This window comes from Trichomonas vaginalis, chromosome I, assembly GCF_026262505.1.
Source record: "Trichomonas vaginalis G3 chromosome I, whole genome shotgun sequence".
Lineage (NCBI taxonomy): Eukaryota > Parabasalia > Trichomonadida > Trichomonadidae > Trichomonas > Trichomonas vaginalis.
Window position 1 is genome coordinate 3,003,037 of NC_067203.1, and position 18,526 is coordinate 3,021,562.

The window sequence follows — 18,526 nt, forward strand, 5'->3', positions numbered from 1 at the left end:
AATTATGAAAAGATTATGAATCATGTTTATAAATATGATCGCAAATTCCAACAAATCGGACTTCCTACCAAATTAATTACAAGCTTAGCCGCTACATCTGCTGAGGCAACAGTTGATGACGTTATTATTTCATGCACAAAGATGGAAGTTTTAGAGGATAAATGCATTACACCAGGATACGGTTTAATTGAAGAATCAGTTAAAGCAATACCACGTTTATTTAGTAAGGAAGATCCATTCATGATTCCAGCTCAACATATTGACGTTCGTTCACTAAATGGAGGTTGCATCACTCCTGAAGGTATTAGCTCAGATTTCTCATACGCTCTTCATAATGTTACAGATGTTGTGTTAACATTTCCGAAGAATGCAATGCAAAGAACGGTTTTAGAAAATCCAATGCTTCGAGGTCTTCAGGTCACTATAGATTCCAGAAACTTCCCCGATCAAGCGATGACCACAGTGGGCGACATATTCTTTACACGTATGCTTCAAGCTTCTGATTTAGATGGAGTGAATGAATGCACAGAAGAATACGAGGACTCATTAACTAGACCACTGAATGCAGATGATGGCACACCATTAGCTAGAACATGGAAAGACCAAACTTCATTCTTATGCACTATTCCAGTTCAACGTGATGGAGCGGGTATATTCTTTGATGGATTAGAAACTTTCAACTCACAAGTTACAGTACAAGTGAAAGCTTATCCAATCATTCAGGGTGAAAATGACACTTACTGTTCAAAGGTGACAAATCCTCCTCAGGTTTGGTTTACTAGGACTACATATTGGACATGGACACCGGATGAAGGTTTGAAATATCATCCAACAGGTACACCACCACAGTATAGAAGTTCATATGATGAAATATTGATGAATAGAAATGTTTAAAATTATAAATTTATTTTTGATTAAATGGATTTAAATTCATCCACCCCTTATGAAGAATTAGCGGGAGTATATAATACATACGTAGATGATATGATTAATGAAGCATTGAGTGATAATAGAAATGCTCTATCTAAGGAAAAATTAATGAAAATTCCATATTCTGAATGTTACTTAAATTCAATCACTGCAGCAATTGGTAAACAGAATAAAGGTAAAACATTAACGATATTAAAACAAATTATCATTATTGCTAACACTTCCCCCTATTCACATGTGTTAATTTATATCAACCGTTCAGGTTCACCTTCAGATGATACATTTGAATCTTTAAAGCATTTAATCAAAATTCCAATTATTTATTTATCACAAGAAGAAGCAGAAGATTATTTAAAAAACTTTTTAATGTATAAAGAATTATATAATACAATCAAGAAGCAAGGATTAGAGGATAAAATTATTGATAAACAACGGGATGAATTATTTGAAACACTTTCTATTTCAAATTTTGATAGAGAATTTTTGCATTCACTCATTTTTCTAGATGATGCAGTGAAATCAAAACTAATAACAAATGAGAAATCATATTTTAATCAGTTATTAACTCAATGTCGACACATTCAGTGTTCATTCTTTATGGCTGTTCAATATTTCAAAGCATTAAGCACAAACATTAAATCAAATCTATCAACACTTTTCATTTTCAGTGGTTTAGTCGTCAACAGTTGAACGTTATGCTTTATCAAGTGAATTTACCAATGAGCATTAATGAACTTTACACACAATATCAGCAATTAGGTGAACATGGAAAAATAATAGTTGATTTAAATAAAGGAAGTGTTAAATTTGATTAACTTTTTATAATTAATTTTTATTTTTTATTTATAATTAAACATGACAGAAATGGTAAATCTTCTACAGGTTCCATTAAAACAGGAACAAACAAAAAGGTGTGCATATAATAGAACTATGAAAGTTCCTGATGGAATGAAAGAATTAGTTCATATTGTTTGCTGGTCTTCAAAAAGATGTTAAACAAATGAGAAACGTTTTAACATTACCAGAAGCTCAAGCATATGCCAACGTCATGGTCCAAATTGGGAAGCACACGAAGCAGACATTACGGGTCCAAATGGAAAACCTGATGGTATAAATGAAGTTTTCGTTACTGATGGTCAAGGTAATATTAAAGTCATAAATGGTTACAAATTAACTATAACTGATTATCCTAAACGTAAAGCATATAATGAACGTTATCCTATGCAATTTTGATGAAAATGGAAAAGCTGTTAAACAATACATTGGAGAAGGTGAAAATGGTCCAATTAATTCATACCGTTATAATCCATATTCTTATTTTCAATGAAGAATTAAATGCTATTGAAGAGGGACCGGATGGATTACCACGATATGTTAATCAGTTTGATGGTCAATATGCAAATATTAGACCTGAAATTCCAGCTAAGAAATTCTTTAAAGTTGCTATTCGATCCAGTTTTCGCAAATGTTAAAGATGAACTTAAACATCAATTCCAACCAATTATAGTAGCAAGAATTGCATCAGGTGCTTTATCTCAAGCATTCAAAGATTTAATTAAGAAACCATTATATCAGCAACGAGGTTTAACTTATGATTTAGTTAAGGAATCAGATAAAAGAAAATTTGAGAAATCAGATGATTATAAGAATGCAATTAATGAATATATTAGGTCTATTAATTACAATGAACCAGCTAAAAATCAACTTCAAGAACAAATACAGGGAATAATAGATTCAAAACTTCCAGCAAAAATAAAAGTTTAAATATATTTTTTTATTCGAATATAAATGAGAAGATGTTTCACTAGTCAAAAGAACACTAACGCAAAAGCAGAGATTACGGTTGGTTATAACGTAAATGATGATAAATCACGAATTATTCAAAATGTTAAAGTTAATGTTAGCTCTGAATTAACAAGGTCAGCAACTCAACCAAATTTATTAACTCGTGACTTACCGAAAAAGGAGGAGGAGCAAAATAAAGAAGATGGAGACCCAATCATTTTATCTGAACCCGGTAAAGAACCTGTTGAATTCCCACTTATCCAACATACCCCCACCTCTTTCATCAAACATCGAGAACCCATATAAAATAGACATTAATTCTGAATTAATGAAATTTACCGTGATATAATAACTGATAATTATGATTCAATAATAAATTTAATTGACCAATCTGGTTTAATTATTTTACCTTATGAAATCATTAATTCACATTATCGCCATTCTTTGTTTGTGATGTTCAAGATTCAGACGTTAAGATTCAATTTTTCATAGATGATGAGGTTTCATGCTGCGAACAGTTGCAAAAAGAAATCCTATAAAGGATATTAGCACAATTAAGAATATATATCAAAGAACGGAACAACAACTGAACTTCGTTTAACATATAATGATATTTATAATAAAATAGTTGATGAATATAAAATATCACTTGAAAAATTCTTTGTTAAGACTATTTAATATTCAAGCATTAACATTATCGAATAATAATCCTTTGAATCATAATCAATAATAATTGACCTTTCACCAGTTTCTATCGTTTGTTTTATTTCTTTTTGTTCCCCACTATCCGGATCGGTCATTGTAATGTTTTTTGTTATAGTATCAGCTTTATCTTAACTTCAATCTTTTTTCCATCGGGATATTTAAACCAAAATTCCAAAAATTCGATATTGTCAATCTGTTCATATTTTAATCTATCAATTACATTTTTAATACCATCTGAAAATCTTATGAAATGGTCATTATATGGGTTTGATTGAACTAATTTGAATGAAGTGAAATATAACCTGTTGATGAATATGACACTGACTCATATTTTCTGAAAACACTAAAATTTATAACATGAATGAATTTCTTATTCGTTGAATTTATGAATTCTTGAGGTAATCTTATTCTAGTTTTATTTATCACTGGAAAATAACGCTTTACCATATTTTTAATCGTAATAAAAATGTCAATTATCAATATTATTTCGAATAATATAGGGTGTCCAAAGGTGTGTTTAGCACAAACCCGAATACTGCGAATAGAAATAAACAAGTTACATATATATAAAGTTTATTTAAATATAATCACCATTGGATTCAATCACGCGTTCGCAGCGATCGATCCAGGCTTGAAAGACACGCTTTAAATCATCATGAGAAAATTGCTCAAATTGCTCTCTTACAAAATTTTCAAGATCATCTGGACTCGCGAATTCGCGTCCTTCAGCTCTCTTTTTTAGCGTGCCGAATAAATAAAAGTCAGAGGGTGCAATATCAGGTGAATAAATTGGGTTTGGAACAACTTTGACATTGTTTTCCACCAAGTAATTCATTACCTTATGACTTTTGTGAACTCTTGAATTATCAAAATGAATTGCAAAACTTTTGTTTTTGTTGTTTGGATTTCTCAAACTCATCCGAATTGATAATTTGAGTAAGAACATTGTCAATTAGATACTGAGCATTCATCATATTAGGTTTTTGAAGAATATCAATTGCGATGATGCCATTCACGCCCCAAAAAACCGACAACATCATCATTGGTGTGTCAATTTTTTTCTTCGGGAATGTTTGTGGATTTTCATCCTTCGGGATCCACATGATTTTGGCTTCTGTTGCATATTGAAACCAAGACTCGTCCCCTGTTACTAAAAAGCGAAACTTCTTGGATTGATACGCACCCAATATAGAGAGGAGCTCTTTCGAAGATTGGACTCTAGATTTTTTTTTGAACTGAATTAAGGTTGTGCGGAACCCAACGTGTATACGCTAGTTTGTAGTTCAAATAATTGTGCAGATAATAACTGACTGTTGTACGTGGTATCTTTGTCATCTCCTCTATCCTTCTGAGTGATGCTCTTGGGTCTTCATCTAGCGCTTGAAGAATTGCTTTGATTTTTCTTTGATCCGGCGATTTTTTGTCAATTTTTATGATGGGCGCCTTTTTGTTCATGAAGTGATACATCCTAACATGATACGTTACAGTGGAATAGCTAGGAGCATCCATACCGAAGCATTTTACCAATGTCTCGTAGATTTTTTTACAGTCTTTGCATTTTTTTGCAAGAGCGAGGATGTTTTCTTTATGATTCATTAAAAAAATGAAAAAAATCCCGCCAAAATTTCCCGCGAAACCGCCTCTTGTCTCAAAATTCATTTTATATCCCGGCATGGCGCCAAAATACAACATACTCATCATATACATATATTCATATTTTTTATTATATATTTATAATCAGCATATATCTCCTTTAATAGTCTCATATAGAGCGCTGTGCTAAACGCACCTTTGGACACCCTATAGCTGTGAATTAAATTTAACAGTTAGCGGAATTTATAATGTTACTCTCGTTTCTGTGAGTGGTAAATTTAATCCCATTCTTTTAGACCCTTCAGATTATATATCATTTATTAAAGATGACCTTGAAAAAACGTATGATATGTATATAAATAATGTGATAGCGAAATGGGATATTAACATGATTTTAAGTTATTTAAATGAATCATTTATCGTATGGTATGAAGAAAATTTTAAATCAAAACCTGATAAACTTTTTGAACTTGATGAAATAAATAACCTTATTAAATTCCCGCTGAAAATTAAATTTTGTACTCCTCATCTTCGTTCATTGTTGGGGATATTAAATTTTGAAAAAGATGTTGGGGATGTTTTGTATTCTGACACTGGTTCCAATTTCATTTTAATCAAATGTAATAAAGTTAATACCCCAATGAGATTTTCACATCAAACATTAGACCCTAACTCTTACCCATCAATACAAAACATTTTATCCATCAACTTAAACACATTTTCTTTATCATATCCGTTTCAATTATCCGGGAATTCATTTATTCTTTCATTCAAAGATTTATCAAATATTAAAATTTAGAATAACTGACCTATTTGATTGTGATTTAGAATTTATGAATGAAATATTATGGCAATTTCAAATAGAGAAAATAGCTGATGAGATAACGGATTAAATATTTATTTTCAAATCGTAATAAATGATTAAACAACAGCAACTTAAGGCGCAAAGCGCCCAGGTCCTTCAGACCATTACATACGCCATATATGCATATAATTCAAAGACGGCAGAACAAACGCAAAGGTTGAAATATGGAGATTTGGAGATAGTATTGAAAAATGACCATTTCGAATTCGTTTGCAAAGGTGGTGCAGTGATATCAAATATAAAAGAAATTTTATTTATGAATTCAAAAAGTAAAGGAATAACGGATGATATAACATCAATTCCACCAGAAGAACAGAGATATTACGCATTAAATGCATTTCCTAAAGTTTTGAAGATTGGAAGATTTAATTTAAATGAGGAATTCATAGAAGGTTTCCTAAACGACATAATGAAGAAGGTGGATAAGGAATATGTGGATAGTGAATTAAATAAGAAGGCAAATTTGGTTTATGTTGATGAAAAAGATAATGAAATTAAAGAAAAGGTTGAATGGTATCATGAATGGACATCGGAGACTTTTAAAGTTAAAGCTGATACAGGATGGGTTTTCAGGATGTTTAGACCTTAAAGCAGATAAAACTTATGTTGATGAAAAGATAATGAAATTAAAGAAAAGGTTGAATGGTATCATGAATGGACATCGGAGACTTTTAAAGTTAAAGCTGATACAGGATGGGTTTCAGGATGTTTAGACCTTAAAGCAGATAAAACTTATGTTGATGAAAAAGATAATGAAATTAAAGAAAAGGTTGAATGGTATCATGAATGGACATCGGAGACTTTTAAAGTTAAAGCTGATACAGGATGGGTTTCAGGATGTTTAGACCTTAAAGCAGATAAAACTTATGTTGATGAAAATTATGCAAAGAAGTCGGAAGTAAATGATGTGATTACAAGCATGAAAAATGAAATACTTCAAACATTATATCCTATAGGCTCTATTTATACGTCAATGAACTCAACAAATCCCGCAACAGTTCTGGGTTTTGGTACGTGGAAGCAGATTGTAGATAAATTCTTATACTGTGCTAGATATTCAAAGCAAACAGGAGGTTCGAAGAAAATTAAAGAAGCAAACCTTCCACCGCACACTCATACAGGAACTACAAACTTTTCTGGCGACCATAGCCACTCATTAAGAGACCACCCATTATACAACTCAGACTATAAAGCTGGCAATGACGTTTTATCTCCATCTTATAACAATGCAGCAAAAAAGATTTTTCGACCAACTGAACCAGGAGGAAATCATTCACACACTTTCACAACAAATCCAACAGGCTTGGGTAAAGATTACATGCCACCATTTGTGACTATATTCGCATGGTACCGAATGAACTAAATATATTTTATGTCTGTAATTAATTAGGTAATGAAGTAATGGATACCCCACAAGCTCAAAATTTACCACGAATCATAACAAGGGAGGAAATGATAAAAATGATGCAAGAACGAAAACCGGGAAGAACCCAGAAGGGTTCGGCGTCTCGAAGAGACGTTGTCGAAGAGGAATAAAAATTAAATTTGGATTGAGTTTAAAAATTCATCTTTATTAAATTCATCTCTTCCAATCAATTTATTTATTCTATTAAATTCTTTTATTTTTGCTTCACTCAGTTTAAGGATTGAACGGTAAGTTTCTAATTTTTCGATTATTTCTTTCCTCTCTTTATCGTTTTCAGCCCCACCGCATTGCGGCTTCTTTTTGCAATAGCATATTTTTGATTTAATTCTGTTTAGTTTCTTTTTATATTCATTGTCTGGACTCTTGGCTGCTTTGTTGTCACTCATTTCTTACGAAATAAAAAATTAAATATTATTTAAATATAATGGAGTAATAAAATAAATCGGAATTTCTATTAATTTATTGTCAACTTCAACTAATGCATTGCCGTTAATATATCTAACAAATTCAGCTATTGTGTCAAATCTTCGTCTTCTTTTTGTCATTGATTTATCAGTTTTTCCATAATCGAGATGAATCAAAACTTTATCCCTTGTTTAAAATTCATGAGCCCCGAATTAATTTGTTCACGTTTAACATCATTCAACCTTTCCATTTGCTTTCTAATATATTCCCATTCTTTTGAAATATCATTTTTCATTTCCACTGGTTTCATGTTTATAGTTCTATGCCATGTATTATTGTAATAATATACTAACTGTTGTATGATGGAGTCATGATTTCCATCCCAGTATATCTGACCGTTAACCCCTAACACATCTCTAAGAGTTCTCATTACCGCATCAACTATTTTATTATGAAACGTATATGGAGAGGATGAAAAGAAAAAATTAATTTGTGGGAAATAATGAGCCATAGCTGCCTGAAATCCTTATCACCATCACCCCTGATATTATCTACTCTTTCATGATCTAGTAAGTATTGTATAGCTCTTCTTGTTTCCTGTTCTGTTTTCCCTTTCACTGGAATGCAATATAAATATCTAGTGTTAATGTTAATGGCAAATAAATAAGTAACGTTTCCTTTTGAATATTCCAGATGATCGATTTCGTATGAATATGGATATGGAGCAAATGAAGGGCGACTAAATTTTTCCTTTAACGGTTGAATTTTCGGGTCAATTGGTTTATTTAATATCTTGAAATCCTTTTTAAAATCTTTTTGCTTCTTTAATGTTTGAAATGGATATAATAAAGTGAATGATGAAGGATTAACTGAAGGAGGAGGCGGTACTGTCGTTGGAGGTTTTGGTGTTGCAAGTGGTTTAATTTTATCTGCTTTGATTTTGGATTTCATTCCCCCTTCATTAATTCTGGATGTATTCTATTTATTTGTTTTAAATATGCTGTATATAAAGGTTTGATATACTTTCCCGCTTCGAGTTTATGTTGAAGGATGAATTCCAAAAGTTGATCTTCATTTAAAAGTCGGGCTGAATATGGTTTAACTAATGAATCATAAATTAAAGCTTGTGCTTCATTTATGGTCTGAAGGACCTGGGCGTTTTGCACCTTTTGTTTTTGTTCCTTTGTTTTTTGCGGCTCATGATTATATAATTTATATAATTCATCAATATCTTCTTCTGTTAATACTTTATTTTTGAAATCTTTCAATTGTTTAAGTTGTGATTTAGTTTTTTCCTTTGTATATTCATTATTTTTAATTTTGTCTTTAATTTTAGAAATTATTTTATCATGATATTTCAAAATTTCATTTTTATAATATGGATAATAATAATCCACATCATCACCCGTTATATTTTTATTATATTTTTGGAGATATGATTTTAATTCATAATAAGTAAGAAAATTTTGATTAAGTACTAAATCATAAATTAAATTTTTTAAATCTGCGCTATTCATTTATATAAAAATAAAATAAGTGTTTTAAGTGTGCCCGCCTCTTTGAATCATAGTACCAAAACCATCATTAACGGTTCCTTTTGTCTCTTCTGTGGCATTTTATTAAAAATAAAATTTTAAAATGTATTAAATAAATGGCATACAACATCCATTTTCACAACATACAGCCTTAGTGTGTGCTCCTGTTAATGCAGTCTTACCGATTGTTAAGCGAGTCATTGACCCGTTTTTAAGTTGTAAATTAATATTCTGACCATCAAATATCACTTTATCATTTATTATATCCAAATAATTTTTAGGTGTTAATTGTTTATTTTGTCGTAAACTAACACCTTTCATTTTTTGTGCAATCTTTTTAAAATCACTTCCATCAATTGAACTGTTGAATGATGTATAACACTTGGGGCATAAAGCAACCATGTTATCACCTTGTTTCTCAATTGCTAAACCCAATAACTTCTTCTCATGTGCTTTTTCTTCAGCTTTATTCTTTAATTTAGGTTTAAATTTCTCATCAAAACAGAAGAAATCAAATGGTGCGAATTTGAAAATGTTTTTATCATAAAATTGTTTATCGGTAACAATTGCTTGAAATGTTTGAGTGTTAGGAAGATTTGGGTCGCCAGCGATTGCCCAATAAGATGAATCAGTATCACCTTCAATGAAATGAAAACGATTAACATTCATGCATTTATACATAAAATCATAAATGAAAACCAAATACCAGTATTTAGCATTATCTAAAGTGAAGAATGCCTCTTGTAAACATGTATCACATCTATAAAATCTATCTTTAAGCATCACTTGATATGTATCCTCTCCTATTTCTCTTATGTTTTTAAACTTATTTGACATACATGCAACGCGTGCCTTCTGTGCATTTATTATTTTAGTCTTTGTGTAATTTTGTGTATTCATTGCATCGTAACCATATGATCCATTAAGTGAAATCTTGCAAAATAAACTTTTTCCTTTATTTCCTTCTAATTCAGCCTTTTGTCTTTCGTTCATAAATTTGTTCGCAAATTCATTAAAACAAGTGTTTTTAGTAAATGTTAAAATTGATTGAATGTCATCAATGATAAAATGAAATCTGTCTATTAGATACCAAAGATAATAAGAAGAAAATGGTTGATATTGGTTGTGTGTTGATGCTAACTGAGTTAATTTCCTCTGTTTCTGGTCAACTGGTAGATTGTTTGATTTCATGTAATTATACATAAAACTGCCAATTGTTTTTTCATCTGTGATAATATCTAAGTTTCTTATTATCGGTAAAAAGTTTATGTAATCATTAATGTATTTTTCATCAATGTGACCCTTTACTTCAGCCACGAATAAAGTATTTTTCTTCTTAATTATTCCCAGTGCTTTTGCTTTCTTTGTTGCTGTATCACAAATGATAACACCATTCAATCTTCCCGGCATATACATTTTATGGTCAGTATATTGAATGAAATCATGAGGATTAGATGAAAATGATGAAGGATATAATGAATTAAAATCAACACCAACGAAATGAGTCATAATGTTGGTGGTGTCCTCATTTGATACAGTTTTAGTTTCTGGATTATATGCAAGTTTATTAATGTGCGTGATTCCTTTAAGATTTACTCTATGTTGAACATTTGATAAACCACCAGTAATTCCATTACGGAGAATGTGATAAGCTTCAACTGAATCTAAAGTCATTGGTAAATTATTTTTTAATGCATAATTTCTTAAATTGATTCTTAAACGTTGAACATCTTCATCTTTATTTGATTTTACGACATTGCAATAACAACACATTAACTGACAATTTTCTTTGGTATGTGGTTTTTCATTATCGATTCTATCCAATGTTGGTTTATTTGCATATGTAAACGCTTTACCACACATTTTGCATTTAGATGAAAGGATTAAATCGTGATAGTATTGAAAATCATCATTGAAACATTATTTTTAGTATCCCTTTCTGCTTTTTCATCTTGTTTCTTATATGATTCAATTTTATATTTCCAATACTTTTTCGTTAATTCAAAACTTGATTCTATCTCTTCCTCAGGATATTTTTCATTAGGATTAAAGTCTTTATATGCTAAAGCGTAACGAATCATTGAAGCATTCGATGATAAAGAAAGATTATGAAGCGTGTCAATTTTATAAACAAATGTTTCTTCAATAATTTTATCGATTGGGTCAATCATAATTTCAACATCTTTATTGCAATAATGAATAAAATATTCTAATCTATTCTTAAAATTTTTAGCATCATTGAGATATATTTGATAATCACTATCTGATATAGTTTCTTGGGTTAATGCTGAATAAAATGAATCTTTCGTGAATGGTTCCTCTTTATATAATTCTTCTTCGTAATTCTCCCATGTGATGAATTGATAAGGGAAAACGGATTTAACAAGTGATTTATTGTTTCCGAAATCTTGAGTGAATTGGTCTAATGTCCCACCCGCTATATAATTTCTGATGTCAATAAATCTCAATTCATATGGAACGTTTGTTTTCTTTACAATGATTTGCTTAAATTGTGAAGATGAACCCAACATTGATTTTATTTTCCATTTTGCAGTGTTTAAATCACGAAGAATTAAATTTAAATCAAACTTTCCCGAATTAAAACCTATGATATTCACTTTATTGAATTCCTCATCTAGAAGTTCTTTAAATGCTTCCTTCTGTTTTTCATTTAATGTATGGGACAAAGTCCCCGCCGTTTGCGACTTCAATAATTCATTGTATTGACTCATATTTGATTCAACAACTAATGAACAGGTTGAAAATAAAAACTCAATCCAATCAGAAATAAAAGAATCACTCGAAGTTAAGCAAAAATTCCTCGTATATGTTTTATCGTTTAATTTAACCGTTGATGATACCATGAATGGTTTTAAGTAAGCGTTCAAAGTTGCACACTCAGAAAGTTGTAATTCTTCTTTAGTCTCTAATGTTTCGAAGTCAAAAGTAATATAATATCTTGTCGGTTTATAATATTTCTGCAAATTGTGAGCTAATAACCACTGATATATCTTCTGTTTCGTAATATGTGGTGAATATGGTTGCTGTGTCTTTTGCAACTGAACGTCTTGAATTAATCTTCCATTATTTTCTTTACATTTCTCACAATGCTTTAAAAATCTTCTTTGGTTTTTCCTTTCTGGATCATCACGGATAGAATAAACTTCTTCTTTACAATATGGACAAACTTTATAGCCGGTGAGTGCTTCAACGTCTGTTATTCTGTCAGCGTGAAGTTTTCCACATGGACTCTGTGTTAATAAAATATTTACTGTTTCAAATTCTGGATCTATCATTATTGATTCCACTAATGGAAAGTCTACCTTATTTATGTCCACGTCTTCTGGTTGAGGATCACAATAATAGAAATCAATATTAACATTTAACATTCTCGCTAATCTCTCACTTTCTGATGAAATGTCAAACTCTTCATATGCATCTATTGCTTCATTTAAATAGCTTCTACGAGTTTTAGGATTAGCACCATCAGGAATGTTATAGAAGCGTTTAAATAACCTTCTACCTTCTGCTCTAATTTGATTATCATTCATTTTAGCTGTTCCGTTTTTGTTCATTTATGTAAGAATAAAAAATTAAAAAATAAATAAAAATAAAGTTTATTTTTTAAAGCCCATAAAATGAATTAAGAACACATAAATTTTTATCATCTGCGACGTGACGAATACATTTTAATTTACTCAAGAATGCGTACCCTGATACATTAAATCTAATTCCTGTCTTATTTAATTTCACAACTTTGAAAAGGAATGTATGAATAGCTATAAAATGATGAGAAGATGTTTTATGGGTTGCTTCCATTTTTTCTGAAATAAATGAATAAATATAATGCTTATACGTTTTCATATCTTTTATATTCTTAATAACGAATGGTATAGACCTTTCCACTTCGTCTTCCTTCGGTGCTGTTCTTTCATATGAAACATTATTGGTATCTTCAATAATGAAACCACAATCACACAAAATTTTATAGGTTCCAATGGTTTCTTTTGATATTTTATCTAATAAATCAAAAACTTTATCAACACCTGTGCATTTATTTAAATAATAATTTGTGTAAATATCATGATCTTCTTTCTTAATCGTATTAGTTGCATATGTCACGTTTTTAAGAGCTTTTTTGAATTTTTCGGAATCTAAAGGTGGTGAAAGTAGGATACAGGGGTATTCTTCATTATCAATAAATTGTAACTTATGTTTACGAATAAATTTAGTACCTTCTTCTGAAAGTGTTTCGTCTATTTCACCATCTAATAAATTTTGTGTTGATTCTGAGACATAATTTTTATATCTTTCTTCATGAGATTTCTGAACTTCTGATTCTGAAGCTGGGATATTCATTAAACCCTCTACTTCATTTTCATTATATTTTTCAACTTCTCTTAATTCCTTAATTTTTTCATCTATTTCATCTCTTATTTTTTTCAGTCTTTCAATTTCATTGTATTCATCATCATCTTTAATCCGTTCTTCATAATATTCAGGGAAAACATCAGGTTCTTTAGGTTTTTCTTCTTCAGATGTGGGATAAAAAATTTATAACATCATCTTTATTCATTTTTCCATCATAATCTAAATCATTTAACAACTCCGCGAATTTTTTACAATTTCTTAAATAATATTTATCAACTTCATAACCCACCTCCTCTAATATATCCTTTATTTCCTCGTTTGTGAATCCTAATTTTTTAACGTTGTTAGTTTTGACGCTCATTTCATACAAAATAAAAAAATAAAATAATAAACATAACTAAGTTTTAATTTTTCGTAAGAAGTTTATTTCTAATTTCTTTTACTCGTTTATGAGGTCTTTGATTATGACTCCATTGATTCCATTCAGGATTTAAACAATATTTAATTAATCGCGGAATATCTGACATCATCTATATATAGCTTCTTTTATAAAAGATAAAAAAATTATTTTAAAATTAATGTTAATTTTTTAATGATTTATAAATAAATATATTTTTATTTTTTATTTCATTATGTTTGGGCTGAGTGTAAATGTCTTACAATTTTGAAAATTTTTTAAATCTTGATTTATTCAAAAACGTAAGAATAAAAACCGTAAGAATCATACATTTTTTACTTCATATGTTAAAAAATGATACAAAATCGCTCGATATTGTATGAATTCTTACGTTTACAAAAAAAGTCACAAAACCCATCATATCCTACTACTATCAGCCATTCTAGGCTTGTTTTTCTTGAATCCCCAGTATTATCTTCCGGTTTGTCTATTTTTTCCGGTGCTGCAACATAAATAACAAGAAGTAATAACGTCAAGGCCGGGACATCGTAGTAAAAGAACTTGAAAATTTGGTCAATATACATGAATCTTTTTCTATTGAGATAATAAAGATTTGCAATAAAGATATTTGAATGCCCATACTCGTCTCCTAAAAGATCAAGAAGTAAACTGAGTGAAAAAAGAAATACAACTATCATCATGTTTTTTTTTGATTGATGGAATATATTATATGTATTTCCTGAGAAAATAAAAGCCATTGATAGAATTATGATTACAAAGCTATGATAAAAGTAGAAAACATAATCATCATATAAATATATTGCTGTGTATATGTTAATTATAGTTTTCGGTAACTTTTTTGTCGGGATTAAGGTGCAAATTGTTGAAATAATGATTATCAGTATACAAATATATTTCATTCCCAATGTTAATCTAATCATTAGCTTGATTTTTGGAAAGCCAAAAAAAGAAATTACAAGGACAACAACTCTAAGATATGAAATTTGGCATAAAAACCAAAAATCAAGTGGGATTTGTTTTAGTTTCTAAACTTGTGTTGTGTGAAGGAAAGAAGATGCATAAGTTGGTATAAATTCCAGGAAATAATAAAAAGTTAAAAAGAAAAGTGCTGTAGCACAGAAGCTTATTTGCATTTTCATTAACTCATTCTCGAGACGTCTGTTTTGCCGAAAGTATTTAATCATCAAGTAAAAGAAGGGAAGGCAAACAATAATTTTTATGATAAGAGCAGAATAGATAACAGCATTATGGCATTGAAATAATAAGGTTGATGGGTTGCATGGATTAATATCTGTTACCAAATCTGTTTGGATAACAGAGGGATAATGAAACATTAATGTTTATCAATTAATAAATTTCAATACTTTGTGAATTCTGACATGTGTCATTGAAATAGAAACTCATGAAACAATCACAAAGTTCAAACCAGAAAATTCCATTGAAGCGCTCACAGAAGAATTCATTATTTCAATTATTTCCTGGTACAAGTACAACACAACTTCATGGATGCAAGATCTTTACAGAGTCTTTCCTGGTGCCATTATCCAATTCACCAAACGTGAACTCCTCATCGAACTCAAATCAGATTGGCTCTGGACAGATCAGCTCGTAGTTGCTTACAACAAAATTCGTGAATATGACGAAGATTGCAACAAACAATGTCAAAAGACATTACAGGAATACGAGATCAAAAGGTTTGAAGATCCAAGTGATCTGACATTTGGACAAGAAGTCTTTTACATTGATGATGATGAATACTCAGTTCATAAGGGAATCTTATCATCATTTGATAACCTCTACACAATTCATCACTCCCTCTTCTATGAAGTATTCAAGACAAACAATTGGAAAATCATTCTTCCAGCAAATGACATCCAGAACAAATCCATCTGGATCAGACAAGAGAAACTCCGTGAAGCAACAAGAAGGAAGTATGAACGTGCACGTCTCTCACTCATTGAAGAAGAAAAGAAAGAAGAAATGGATAAATAAGTTCCTCAAAACTTAATTTTATTATATTATTCTTGTAGTTGTTATAGGAATAAAAATATATTTTATTAAATTTCCTTAGGTTTTTCTTCAGTTTCTAATATAGAGTTATCAGGAGGAGGTTGGTAAATTGGATCAGGGAGTTTTTTATATTGCCTACGGATTATAGGTTGAAGTTGATTTGAAACTGTATGAATTCGTCGAATATGCCAAAACTTTCTCATTTTTTAATAAGAATAAAAATTTTAAACATGTATGAAGAAGAAGAATTTTATGAGAAACCAATATTATATCTCCAGAAGAACAATATGATTGTTTCATTGATAGATGTATAATGAATAACCTGAATTTAAATAAAGGTTCTTTGGAAAGAGAAGTTTTGCAAAAGATACCCAGAACTGATTCATATTATAATGCAATCACAGCTGCAATAGGAAAACAATTCAAAGGAAAAACACTTGCAATAATTAAGGAAATCATTAAAATTTCACAAAATGACCCATATTGTCATATGTTGATTTATATAAATAGATCTGGAACTCCTTCTGATTCAACATTTGAATCCCTAAAGACATTAATAAATGTACCAATTGTATATAAATCGCATGATGAAGCAGAAGAATACATACATGAAATACTGTTATTTAAAGAATTGTATAACAAAGTGAAAGCAGAGAATTTAGAAGATAAAATTGTGGACAATCAAATGATGGAAATGTTTGAGAAATTAAATATTTCAGATTATTCAAAGGATTTCTTACATACATTGATTTTTCTTGATGACGTGGTTAAGTCCTCATTAATTGAAAAACCTAATTCAAAATTTAATCAATGGTTGACACAATGCCGACATATTCAATGTAGTTTCTTCTTAGCTGTCCAATTCTTTAAAGCATTAAGTACAAATATCAAATCAAACATTAGTACATTATTTATATTTTCAGGATTCAGTAGGCAACAATTAAACGTAATGTTATATCAAGTGAATTTACCTATGACAATAAATAAATTATATTATCAATATCAACAATTAGGTGAACATGGGAAATTAATCGTCGATTTGGTTAAAGGAAATATCAAGTTCGTTAATTAATATATTTTATTTTTTTATTACAGACAAAATGACATTGACATTGGATCAAGCTACACAACCGTTGAATATCATTCAGCAACAAAGAGCAAGACCACAACACGCGAATTTTAGAATGAACTTCGAACCATTTGAGAAAACAGAAATGAATCCAGGTGAAGTTCCAGAAAGTTCGAAAGCATATCCCCAACAACAAACATATGATAGATATTTCAGGTTTGAAAAAGGTGCTGATGATTTAGTTAATATTGCAGCCGGTCTTCATAAAGGATTTGCCCGCGTTGATGATGCAATTACATTACCAGAAGCGCAGGCATATGCAAAGAAACATGGTAAGAACTGGCAAGCTCACGAATTAGATATTACAGGACCAAACGGACTTCCAGATGGAATTAAGGAAGTTTTCATCACTGACTCCAAAGGTAATTTGAAAGTAATTAATGGATGGAGATTAACTGACGGTGACTATGCTGAAAGAAAAGCATATCATACAGTTATTCCAGAACCTGTTGATAGAGCAGAAGAAGGAAACTCTTTTGTTGATTTCAAGAAGACTTACTTTAGAGTTGCTGATGATGAAAATGGAAATCAAACAGTTTATATAGCAAGACCAGAAGGTAAAGGACCAGCAAATCAATTTTATATAGGACCTAAAATGGGTGGATATACACTAATTGCACCAGATGGAACACAGCACATAATTGAACCAGGTGCTTACGGAATACAACCACCAGCAAATACTGCAACACTTGCTCCAGCGAATTCCACAGCTACAGTAAATTCCACAACAAATCAAAATAGTCTACGAACACCATTAACGAGACATTTTGGAAAACCAAATCAAAATAGACGAACAGCTCAACCACCTCAACCAACTAACACAGTTACAATAAATCCAGATGATCTAAATACTTTGGTGAATAATAACATGGATCAAGATTTACAGAATACAATGCGCGGTGCATTCAACAGACCCCAACGCACATTAGATTATAATGAATTGATTTAATTAATTAATTTTTTTATCAATGATTAAAAACATGAGGCATAGACCAATTACAAGTTCAGCAAAAGGAGAAGTAACATTTGGATACAGTGTTAACCAGGACAAAAGTAAAATATTACAGAATGTTCAAGTTAATGTAAATTCATGTGATACAGAACCGAAACCAAAACCTTCAGAATTTAGTACAAGAGAACTTCCAACAGAAGCGACACCAGCCGATGATGGAATTCAAGTTGTTTATGGACCACCGAAAGTTTATGAACCAGTTGCTACTGATGATAAAATTACAACAGAACTTATGCATATTTATCGTGACATGTTAATTAGCAATAGTGGTAATATAATGAATTTAATAGATGACTCAGGAAAAATAATTTTACCACATGATAGTTTAATTCATGTAATAAG

General features: G+C 30.4%; 7 protein-coding genes and 3 pseudogenes across 10 annotated transcripts, besides 5 other annotated features; 5 read left to right on the forward strand and 5 right to left on the reverse strand.

Moving 5' to 3' along the window:
- Nucleotides 1–1,044: part of a mobile genetic element that runs on past the window's edge.
- On the forward strand, nucleotides 16–177 carry TVAGG3_0918650 (uncharacterized protein; the record flags this gene model as incomplete). The annotated part of the gene is made up of 1 exon (XM_051252142.1): nucleotides 16–177. A coding segment is annotated over one exon (162 nt), but the record flags the coding sequence as incomplete, so codon positions are not given.
- Nucleotides 400–894, forward strand: TVAGG3_0918660 (uncharacterized protein; the record flags this gene model as incomplete). Its single annotated transcript, XM_051252143.1, has 1 exon — nucleotides 400–894. One exon carries the CDS (start codon nucleotides 400–402, stop codon nucleotides 892–894), a length of 495 nt encoding a protein of 164 aa, XP_051077717.1.
- Nucleotides 1,045–13,747: a mobile genetic element.
- Nucleotides 3,918–5,223: a mobile genetic element.
- On the reverse strand, nucleotides 3,998–5,127 carry TVAGG3_0918690 (annotated as a pseudogene). The gene has a single exon. A coding segment is annotated over exon 1 (1,130 nt).
- Nucleotides 6,396–7,241, forward strand: TVAGG3_0918710 (annotated as a pseudogene). The gene has a single exon. A coding segment is annotated over exon 1 (846 nt).
- TVAGG3_0918720 (uncharacterized protein) lies at nucleotides 7,418–7,690 on the reverse strand (the record flags this gene model as incomplete). Its single annotated transcript, XM_051252144.1, has 1 exon — nucleotides 7,418–7,690. The coding sequence occupies one exon, from the start codon at nucleotides 7,688–7,690 to the stop codon at nucleotides 7,418–7,420; it is 273 nt and encodes a 90-aa protein (XP_051077718.1).
- On the reverse strand, nucleotides 9,494–11,415 carry TVAGG3_0918730 (annotated as a pseudogene). The gene has a single exon. A coding segment is annotated over exon 1 (1,922 nt).
- On the reverse strand, nucleotides 11,951–12,819 carry TVAGG3_0918740 (uncharacterized protein; the record flags this gene model as incomplete). The annotated part of the gene is made up of 1 exon (XM_051252145.1): nucleotides 11,951–12,819. A coding segment is annotated over one exon (869 nt), but the record flags the coding sequence as incomplete, so codon positions are not given.
- Nucleotides 13,549–14,055: a mobile genetic element.
- A 1,391-nt stretch (nucleotides 14,056–15,446) lies between these two features.
- On the forward strand, nucleotides 15,447–16,025 carry TVAGG3_0918760 (uncharacterized protein; the record flags this gene model as incomplete). Its single annotated transcript, XM_001285673.2, has 1 exon — nucleotides 15,540–16,025. The coding sequence occupies one exon, from the start codon at nucleotides 15,540–15,542 to the stop codon at nucleotides 16,023–16,025; it is 486 nt and encodes a 161-aa protein (XP_001285674.2).
- A 65-nt stretch (nucleotides 16,026–16,090) lies between these two features.
- TVAGG3_0918770 (uncharacterized protein) lies at nucleotides 16,091–16,246 on the reverse strand (the record flags this gene model as incomplete). The annotated part of the gene is made up of 1 exon (XM_001285672.1): nucleotides 16,091–16,246. The coding sequence occupies one exon, from the start codon at nucleotides 16,244–16,246 to the stop codon at nucleotides 16,091–16,093; it is 156 nt and encodes a 51-aa protein (XP_001285673.1).
- Nucleotides 16,247–16,434: 188 nt separating this feature from the next.
- Nucleotides 16,435–17,055: a mobile genetic element.
- An 88-nt stretch (nucleotides 17,056–17,143) lies between these two features.
- Nucleotides 17,144–18,121, forward strand: TVAGG3_0918790 (uncharacterized protein; the record flags this gene model as incomplete). Its single annotated transcript, XM_051252146.1, has 1 exon — nucleotides 17,144–18,121. The coding sequence occupies one exon, from the start codon at nucleotides 17,144–17,146 to the stop codon at nucleotides 18,119–18,121; it is 978 nt and encodes a 325-aa protein (XP_051077720.1).
- Nucleotides 18,122–18,526: the final 405 nt, after the last annotated feature.